Here is a 10,000-nt window from a genome sequence, read left to right as displayed (position 1 = left end):
ATCTAGGCCAGAAGCAGACCTACGTCAAGATAACCCTTCCCCTCTTTGAAACACTTTGGAAGTGCTCCTGTATCAGTAATGAATCAGAGCACAATGAATCAGAGCACACGGAACCGTCTTCTTTTTTTCTGTTAGAAAAAAATATATATACGGTAGACTAACTGATATTTCTATCAGTTAATGAAAGAGCCCAATGCAAAAAAAAAAATGCATGTTGGGTCTTTGAAATAGGCCGAATCATTTTGATAATAATCAGTTCGATCTGTTTTACCGAGAAGGTCTACGGTTCGAGTCCGTATAGCCCTATATTTTCGAATTTTCTATTTTATTAATTTTAAATATTCATTAAATTTATTAAATTAAGAAAAATGAAAATAATATTCTTAAAACTAAAGCAAACTAAAACAATAAAATAAAGAATATCCAAATCCAACTAAAAATAAAAATAGAGTTTTTTTCCTAATTATTGTATTCTTTGTTGATTGGAACTGGTCGCTTCCAGTTGCTTGGTTAAAATCATTCCCATAAGCTCGCTCACAGGGAGATCACTCAGAGTATAACCCTGAAAACAAAAGCGCATTTCAACGGATCCAATCGCTCTTTTTTTTTCTTGGATAAGAATAAAATAAACAAAACCCCATTTTCTTAATTAATCCTCGCGGGTAGATTGATTTTTGATTGATTCTATATAAATAGATATAAAATAAAAAATTTCTATTTATTCGAAATCTATAATTTCGAATTTCTATTTAGAATAAATAGAATTTCGAATTAAAAGTTTTTTTATTTCTTCTAATAAATATTAGATATTAGTTAGATATTAGAATTCCTTTTATTTAGAAAAATCCGAAATGAAGTGAAAACGAAAAAGTATTACTTGTTTTGGATTTGTATAGTATTATACTATATATAGTATAAATATATATTTATACTAGTATTATACAAATTAGTACTATATCGAAATGAAATCGAAATAAGTGGAATGTAAATAAAATAGGATTAATTCCAATCAATAAATCTTAAAACGCAACATGGAAACACCGCAAACAAACGAAACTGGACGATTCGATCAAACTGAATTGTTGTTTTGACTAAACAAACAGTTGCGGATGACTTGACAATGAATTCCAGGTCGAAGCGACTAATCCGATCTATTTTTCACATTCATAGGAGTTCGTCTATGTTTCTGCTTTACGAATATGATATTTTCTGGGCATTTCTAATAATATCAAGTGCTATTCCTATTTTGGCATTTCTAATTTCTGGAGTTTTAGCCCCGATTAGAAAGGGTCCAGAAAAACTTTCTAGTTATGAATCGGGTATAGAACCAATGGGCGATGCTTGGTTACAATTTCGAATCCGTTATTATATGTTTGCTCTAGTTTTTGTTGTTTTTGATGTTGAAACGGTTTTTCTTTATCCATGGGCAATGAGTTTCGATGTATTGGGGGTACCCGTATTCATAGAAGCTTTCATTTTCGTGCTTATCCTAATTGTTGGTTCAGTTTATGCATGGCGAAAAGGAGCATTGGAATGGTCTTAGTTCCTGAATATTCAGATAATAAAAAGAAAGAAAAAAGTCAAAATAATAATAACATTGAGTATGAATTCCATCGAATTTCCCTTACTTGATCGAACAACCCAAAATTCAGTTATTTCAACTACATTAAATGATCTTTCAAATTGGTCAAGACTCTCCAGTTTATGGCCGCTTCTTTATGGTACCAGTTGTTGCTTTATTGAATTTGCTTCATTAATAGGCTCACGCTTCGACTTTGATCGTTATGGGCTGGTACCAAGATCGAGTCCTAGACAGGCAGACCTAATTTTAACAGCTGGAACAGTAACAATGAAAATGGCGCCCTCTTTAGTGAGATTATATGAACAAATGCCCGAACCTAAATATGTTATTGCTATGGGCGCGTGTACAATTACAGGAGGGATGTTCAGTACTGATTCTTATAGTACTGTTCGGGGGGTCGATAAGCTAATTCCCGTGGATGTCTATTTGCCGGGCTGTCCCCCTAAACCCGAGGCAGTTATAGATGCTATAACAAAACTTCGTAAGAAAATATCTCGCGAAATCTATGAAGATCGAATTAGATCTCAACAGGGGGATCGGTGTTTTACTACCAATCACAAGTTTTGTCTTGTACGCAGTACTCGTACTGGAAATTATAATCAAGGATTGCTCTATCAACCACCATCTACTTCAGAGATTCCTCCTGAAACATTTTTCAACTACAAGGGTTCACTATCTTCCCACGAATTAGTAAATTAGGTAGGATTTTTTTTTTTTACAGAAACAGACAACGAATTAATCTTCATAAATTCGATTTCATCATAAATGCGAAATACTTATCTTATAAAAATGACAAATAAAAAAGAAAAGTGCGGGAGAGATAAAAAGATGCAGGGTCGTTTGTCTGTTTGGCTAGTCAAACACGGGCTAGTTCATAGATCTTTGGGCTTCGATTACCAAGGAATAGAGACTTTACAAATAAAGCCTGAGGATTGGCATTCCATTGCTGTTATTTTATATGTATATGGTTACAATTATCTACGTTCCCAATGTGCCTATGATGTAGCACCAGGCGGACTGTTAGCCAGTGTGTATCATCTTACGAGAATAGAGTATGGTGTAGATCAACCGGAAGAGGTATGTATAAAAGTATTTGCTCCAAGGAGTAACCCTAGAATTCCGTCTGTTTTCTGGGTTTGGAAAAGTTCGGATTTTCAAGAACGAGAATCTTATGACATGTTGGGAATCTCTTATGAAAATCATCCACGACTGAAACGTATCTTAATGCCCGAAAGTTGGATAGGGTGGCCTTTACGTAAGGATTACATTGCCCCCAATTTTTATGAAATACAAGACGCTCATTGAATGATAAGAAACTAATTACAACTTCGAATATTCAAGGAATATTTGTACATTCTCTTCTAGCTCAAACAGAGGAATTGAGGTTTCATTCGTATTCTTATGGATAGGCTAATAAATAAAAAGAAATAAAAGACAATACATCATTGAGATTCTCGATTTTTGAAGAGACTTTTTTATTTATATTTATTTTATTTCGGACGAGCCGAGACAATAGGATGAACAACAAGGGTTCTGTACCGTGAACTTTGTATCGCGCACATCACTTAGATGAACTCTAGAGAGTCGCATAGAAGGGAATGAAGAAATGGAATATGAAAGAGAATACAAAGAAATAAATGAAAGGGGATCGGCTTCTATTTGTACTGTAGCTGAGATGAGTCTTGGTTATTTCTATCCTTGAACTCCTCTAGACCCGACTTTTTGTTGGGCCTTTCAACCAACTATTTTTATTTTAATCTTTTAATTAAATATGTATGAAGTATTACCATTCTTTTTGAATGTGAGAAGCCGCAGTGTGAACAAATAAAAAAGAAGAGGAAAGATAAGCAAATTTTGTCTTTTACTACATTATAATAGACACATTAGAATAGACTCTTTGCTCATTTTAAAAAGAGAAAAAAATACAAAATAAAATAAATAAAGAGAGGGTTTACTCTCAGATACCTAGCTAGATAAGTATGTATTATGTCGATCCATATCAATTAATTTGTAGAGTAGATACTCATACAAATTAATCATATGCCAGGAACCAGATTTGAACTGGTGACACGAGGATTTTCAGTCCTCTGCTCTACCAACTGAGCTATCCCGACCATTACCGACGCATTATCCTCATAATACTAGATGACTTGGGTCTATGTCAATTAAAAATGAAAACAAAAAAAACGAAAAAGTATTAAATTAAAAGTCTCGAACAGGAATTTCTTGGATCTTCAAAAGGAAGACTTTGTAAATTTCCATATGAGTAATCATATGTATTATGAATCATTCAAATAGGTATTCCTTGCTCAAGAGATTTCTACGTATATCATATATATATCACATCACACTATATCACAAGACTTGTGATAAGAGAACAAAATTCTGCTATGCTAGGATACGCTTGTAAAACGGCAAAGAATAGGATGAATGAGAAACATGAGGAACTTTGAACCACTAACAAAAAGGGTAGGATAAAATAAATAGACAGCAAACGGGCTTTTTGGGGTTGGGGATAGAGGGACTTGAACCCTCACGATTTTTAAAGTCGACGGATTTTCCTCTTACTATAAATTTCATTGTTGTCGGTATTGATATTGACATGTAGAACGGGACTCTATCTTTATTCTCGTCCGATTAATCAGTTTTTCAAAAGATTTATCAGACTATGGAGTGAATGATTTGATTAATGACTATTCTATTCGATTCTTTCTTCAACTTGGAATCGATTCACAACAATTCTTTTTATTTTTCATATTTTCATATAAATTGATATTGCATATAATAGAAATAAAAAAAAATACGGGTTCGGTTCGTCTTTTTTGAGATAGTTTTTCATTAGTATACCTATAAAAAAAATAGGTATATCTTGCATCCTTTCTAGAGTTTCGATATTCGATATAAGGATTCCTTTACCAACAGTCAACCCCATTTGTTAGAATAGCTTCCATTGAGTCTCTGCACCTATCCTTTCCTTTTTTTCTTATTCTCGCTTGCTGAACCTTTGTTCATGTTTATTTTCGTAAAATAATAAAATAATAGGATTTGGCTCAGGATTGCCCATTTTTCATTCCAGGGTTTCTCTGAATTTGAAAGTTATCACTTAGTAGGTTTCCATACCAAGGCTCAATCCAATTAAGTCCGTAGCGTCTACCAATTTCGCCATATCCCCTTTTGTGTCTTGAGATTAGGATCTCATTAGGATGCCCCTCCTTCCCCCTTTCTCCCTCCTTTCCCCCTTCTTTCATTTGTTTATTTTCTTTCGTTTATTTATTTGCTTTCTTTTTATGCGAAACCGTTGAATTTAGTAGATATAGATACAGATTCTTATATCGAAGGGTCTTTACCTATTTTCTTGTTTGTTTATCCGTCTTTCGTCTCTATCGGAGACCCATATTAATTTTTATTTGGTCCAAAAATATTTTATCATTTCTGTATTCGCAATTCAATATAGATGGGTATTTCATAACATATATATGTCCCTCTTACTCTCAGTTTTCTCAGGCAATTTGGTGGAATACTCGAAGGGTCGATTCTTTTTTTCGTCTTAGCTTCTGTCTTTATGAATGAAAACAAAAGAAAGGAGTCTCTCATTATGATCTGGATTTCATTTCTATGGGTTGCATCTTTTTTTCTTTAATTTCATTTTTATTCTTATCCTTTTATTAGACTATCCTATATAACCATAATAACTAAAAAAAGAAAAATGAAAATTGAATTTATTCATTATTAAAAATGAAAATGAAATTAATTATTTTTTTTTATAGTATAATAGCTAGAACTAATTATTTATATTTAATAACTAGAACTAATTATTCCATTCATTTCTATTTCGAATTCGAAGATAATTCAAATTTTTGAGTCTAAAAAGAGTTTCATTCTAATTATCTAGACTTATAACGTTTCATTTATATAATCATAAAATATATAACTGCATAAAAAGATTTTGACTCTAATTATCTCTATTTAGAACTCTAAACTAAATAGAAATAAATTTAATCTATATTAAATCTATTCAAAATAAATTTAATCTATATTAAATCTATTAAATCGATCGATTAAATGAAATCTATATAAAAAATTTTCTATTTCTATATCATTTAGATGTAAAATATACTAAAATATAAAATAAACTAGAAAATAAAAATGGAGTCAGTAATATTAGTAATATATTAATATAAAAGAAATATAACTAAGATATAAAAAAAGATATTAAATATATTAAATATATAAAATATATAGATAAATAATAAATATATATATAAAATTTTAATTTAATTATTAGATTCTATCAACATTAGCTTGAATATTAGATTGAATCTACCATTATTATATTAAACATGTTATATTTATATTAAGTTTATATTAAGTATGGCATTAAAAATTAGAAAAAATTCTAGTTTTTCTAAATTCGAGTCTATAATTCATATTAATAATTCATATTAATTATGAATAACTAATAGATAGTTAATAGATAAGATCTAATAGTTTGCTGAATCCCTATGGATACCAAATTTCTATTATTTGAGCCCGCTTAGCTCAGAGGTTAGAGCATCGCATTTGTAATGCGATGGTCATCGGTTCGATTCCGATAGCCGGCTTTCCCTATTTGTTTGCTTTTTGCCTTTTTTACATAATTTAGAATGTTTTTTTTGAAATCAAAGAACAAACAGTGAAAAAGCTTTTTCCCCTTTTCTTTCCAATTCTTTCCAAAGGTCAACAATCTGTTTATTATCTCGTCGAAACTTCCAATTAGGGATCAATTTGAGGAGTTAGATCTTTGCAGAATAAATCAAGAAAAAAAAGGAAACTCTTTTGGTTTAATTTATTTATCTATTTAATATTATATTCAATTTATTTATATATTATATCTATTTTATTATATATATTCTAAATATTTTATATATTTTTATATTTATATATTAATATTATTTTTATATTTATATATTATTATTATATATATATTTATTTCTATTTTTTGTATACATTATATACAATACAAAAAAACAAAAAAGTAAAGTATGGATATTGATCCAATTCATCTCATTAATATTTGTAGTACAATCCTTCAGTCGATTTCGCTTCATTTAGTTCAGTTTTAATTTCGGTTTATGAAATTTCAATAAAATTCAAATTAATAAGGAGTCCTTATGTCACGTTACCGAGGGCCTCGTTTCAAAAAAATACGCCGTCTGGGGGCTTTACCGGGACTAACTAGTAAAAGGCCTAGAGCCGGAAGCGATCTTAGAAACCAATCGCGCCCCGGTAAAAAATCTCAATACCGTATTCGTTTAGAAGAAAAACAAAAATTGCGTTTTCATTATGGCCTTACAGAACGACAATTACTTAAATACGTTCGTATTGCCAGAAAAGCCAAAGGGTCAACAGGTCAGGTTTTACTACAATTACTTGAAATGCGGTTGGATAACATCCTTTTTCGATTGGGTATGGCTTCGACTATTCCTCAAGCCCGTCAATTAGTTAACCATAGACATATTTTAGTTAATGGGCGTACAGTAGATATACCAAGTTATCGCTGCAAACCCCGAGATATTATTTCAGCGAGGGATGAACAAAAATCTAGAACTCTGATTCAAAATTATCTTGATTCATCCACCAATGAGGAATTACCAAAACATTTGACCTTTCACACATTACAATATAAAGGATTAGTCAATCAAATAATAGATAGGAAATGGGTTGGTTTGAAAATAAATGAATTGCTTGTCGTAGAATATTATTCTCGTCAGACTTAAACCTAACTAAAATAACAAAACAAGGGTTCTGCCCCCTTTTCACCTGAGTTAAGGTTAAGTAAAGGAAGACAGGGGAATGGGTTTGATTCGGAGATTTTTCTCCTATTCATGTATGATAGATACGTAAGGAGATTTTCATCCCCTGTATGCTATTTTACGCATTCCATATTAAAAAGGAATTGGGAATAGAGAATCTATACTAAAGAAGGGTCTAATTCTTTAGTATATGTTCTTATTTGATACATTGTAGTCAGTTACATTGGCGAATTAGGTGAAGGTGCGGAAAGAGAGGGATTCGAACCCTCGGTAAACAAGAGTCTACATAGCAGTTCCAATGCTACGCCTTGAACCACTCGGCCATCTCTCCTACATAATTATTATGGCCGATACCCCGAGCGAATAGCGAGTTACTCATATTAGATTGTTCGATAGGTACGAACAATATCAATTCTAACTAGGAAACTTGCTATAAAAATAGAAAACTTTTCATCACTTTTTTTTTATCACTTTTTCTTTAGCCTCCGGGCTCGAAGAATTTTTAAAAAATGGAATGGGTCTACTTTTATGTTATTTCGTACTGTACACTTCCTTTGTTTGTGAGATTATTTTCTCACGAGGGGTAATGAAAAGAGTTATAGAATGGATTGCTACCTATGCCTAGATCGCAGATAAATGGAAATTTTATTGATAAGACCTTTTCAATTGTAGCCAATATCTTATTACGAATAATTCCGACAACTTCAGGAGAAAAAGAGGCATTTACTTATTACAGAGATGGTGCGATTTGATTATTATTATATATATATTTTACTTTATTCTCTTTATTCTTTATTTATTATTTACTTTTTTATTTACTTTACCACTCTCAGTCTTAGGAAAAAGACACATTATTCAGAATAGAAAAAAGGCTATTGAAAACAAAAAAGAAATCTACGCTTGTTGAAGGTGAAGTTTATAAATAAAGCAATTCCTTCTGTCGTGTATCCCCGATTAATGCAACCTCAGATGCTTCAATTGTTGATTCGAGTATTGAGCGAAAGGTTACACCTATGGGTCTGTATTGTGGGTCAACCCTACTACACTAGTACCAATAGGCGGCATAGAGGAAGAAGCACTACGCCTAGGAATCAACAACACGAAAACTTTGTTATTAATGATTCCCTTTCTTTATCGGGATCGGAACTAAGAGAAATGGTTGGGACAACAAACATCCATCTTGTTCGTACTTTGGATACCCATATAACCATCGAAGATTGTTGAAGTGACTAATTCCTGGAAATTAAGGAGCGTTGAGAACAAAGAAATTGTTGGAGTTTACTTTTTTATCTAGTACGAACACGCTTGATGGTAAGAAAAGATCTTTTGCAAGAGGGTTGGCTAGAGATTTCTTGTAAAAACATTAGCCCCGCTCAGTTCATAATGACAATATTTCGACCTTTTTTTTAATTCCATGGATTATTCTCATTATGCACATAAAGGAGGAGCCGTATGAGGTGAAAATCTCATGTACGGTTTTGGAACGGAGAATTCTTTGAATCGAATGACGACCGTAACGGATGTCGGCTCAATCCGAAGGAAATTATGCGGAGGCCTTACAGAATTATTATGAAGCTATGCGACTAGAAATTGATCCCTATGATCGAAGTTATATACTATATAACATAGGCCTTATCCACACAAGTAATGGAGAGCATACAAAAGCTTTAGAATATTATTTTCGAGCACTAGAACGAAACCCGTTCTTACCACAAGCTTTTAATAATATGGCTGTGATCTGTCATTACGTGCGACTATCTCCACTATAGAAATAAAAAAAGGAAAGAAAGAGCAAATACGCTAGTAAATAAATACGCTAGTAAATAAACACGCTAGTAAATAAAATACTAGAAAAAAAAATAGGCTTTCTACATATTGCATCGTCCAAAAAACGATTTTTATCAGCTGTAACAAAAAAAGAAACTTCATAGAAGTCGAAATATGAAGAAATATATATGCCTAGATACTTTATTCTATGGATAAAGATCTAATTGATAGAGGAAGCACCGTAAAGATCAATTAGCGAGGTTTTGAGCCGATACAATAAATAAGAACTGCTTATTTATGTCATGATATGAGATAAAAATTAGGAATCGACTTATGTAATAGAGCCGATCCCCTAAGTTATTGAGCAGCGGTGTAGCATCAGATCCCAAAGACAGTAAGTCTTTTTTATGAGGAAGAAGTCTTTTTCAAGGATTCTATATAAATTTCTATATGATATGAAACCGAGATAGTTACCTTTCAGAAAAATCTAACGGACGACAGCCCCGAAATGCCTATGCTTTATTTTTCTGAAGGTGGGAGAAAAGATAAAACTTATTATTAATTTAATCCAAATTAGAGTTTGAAACTCATGTAATTAACCCCTTTTGGTTAACCCGAGACAAATCAATAGATCTATGAGAAATCTCATTCAATTGGATATATGGTAGGGTAAAAAAATGGGATACCAAAAGAATTGACTGCCGAGCCGTATGAGGTAGGAAACTCTCAAGTACGGTTCTAAGGGAAGGAATTGAACCGCCTATTTCGACCGGGGAGAACAGGCCATTCGACAGGGGGATTCTGAAATAGCGGAGGCTTGGTTCGATCAAGCCGCTGAGTATTGGAAACAGGCTATAGC

The 10,000-nt window shown here is 32.2% G+C and overlaps 5 protein-coding genes and 5 non-coding genes; 7 read left to right on the top strand and 3 right to left on the bottom strand. All coding sequences in view use genetic code 11, as the record gives it.

Annotated features, from left to right (window-relative positions):
* Positions 1-306, top strand: part of trnV-UAC — a 683-nt gene extending 377 nt beyond the window's left edge. Inside the window, exon 2 of one tRNA in view lies at positions 270-306.
* An 874-nt stretch (positions 307-1,180) lies between these two features.
* ndhC (NADH dehydrogenase subunit 3) lies at positions 1,181-1,543 on the top strand. Its single transcript has one exon. It carries the CDS (start codon positions 1,181-1,183, stop codon positions 1,541-1,543), a length of 363 nt encoding a protein of 120 aa, YP_538940.1.
* Positions 1,544-1,603: 60 nt separating this feature from the next.
* On the top strand, positions 1,604-2,281 carry ndhK (NADH dehydrogenase subunit K). The gene has a single exon. It carries the CDS (start codon positions 1,604-1,606, stop codon positions 2,279-2,281), a length of 678 nt encoding a protein of 225 aa, YP_538939.1.
* A 129-nt stretch (positions 2,282-2,410) lies between these two features.
* On the top strand, positions 2,411-2,887 carry ndhJ (NADH dehydrogenase subunit J). The gene has a single exon. It carries the CDS (start codon positions 2,411-2,413, stop codon positions 2,885-2,887), a length of 477 nt encoding a protein of 158 aa, YP_538938.1.
* Positions 2,888-3,623: 736 nt separating this feature from the next.
* Positions 3,624-3,696, bottom strand: trnF-GAA. The gene has a single exon. It is a non-coding gene; the product is annotated as a tRNA-Phe (tRNA).
* A 396-nt stretch (positions 3,697-4,092) lies between these two features.
* On the bottom strand, positions 4,093-4,754 carry trnL-UAA. One transcript has 2 exons: positions 4,718-4,754; positions 4,093-4,142 (listed from the first exon to the last, which is right to left on the bottom strand). It is a non-coding gene; the product is annotated as a tRNA-Leu (tRNA).
* A 1,356-nt stretch (positions 4,755-6,110) lies between these two features.
* Positions 6,111-6,183, top strand: trnT-UGU. The gene has a single exon. It is a non-coding gene; the product is annotated as a tRNA-Thr (tRNA).
* Positions 6,184-6,732: 549 nt separating this feature from the next.
* rps4 (ribosomal protein S4) lies at positions 6,733-7,338 on the top strand. Its single transcript has one exon. It carries the CDS (start codon positions 6,733-6,735, stop codon positions 7,336-7,338), a length of 606 nt encoding a protein of 201 aa, YP_538937.1.
* Positions 7,339-7,618: 280 nt separating this feature from the next.
* trnS-GGA lies at positions 7,619-7,705 on the bottom strand. Its single transcript has one exon. It is a non-coding gene; the product is annotated as a tRNA-Ser (tRNA).
* A 286-nt stretch (positions 7,706-7,991) lies between these two features.
* ycf3 (photosystem I assembly protein Ycf3) overlaps positions 7,992-10,000 on the top strand; it is a 2,073-nt gene continuing 64 nt past the window's right edge. Inside the window, exons 1-3 of one mRNA in view lie at positions 7,992-8,117; positions 8,895-9,122; positions 9,912-10,000. The exon at positions 9,912-10,000 is cut by the window's right edge and continues 64 nt beyond it. Coding sequence (YP_538936.1) covers positions 7,992-8,117; positions 8,895-9,122; positions 9,912-10,000 — 443 coding nt within the window.

This window comes from Gossypium hirsutum, chloroplast (genome assembly GCF_007990345.1).
Source record: "Gossypium hirsutum chloroplast, complete genome".
Lineage (NCBI taxonomy): Eukaryota > Viridiplantae > Streptophyta > Magnoliopsida > Malvales > Malvaceae > Gossypium > Gossypium hirsutum.
Note: the sequence above shows the minus strand (reverse complement) of the source record. Positions and strands in the feature narration are given on the sequence as shown.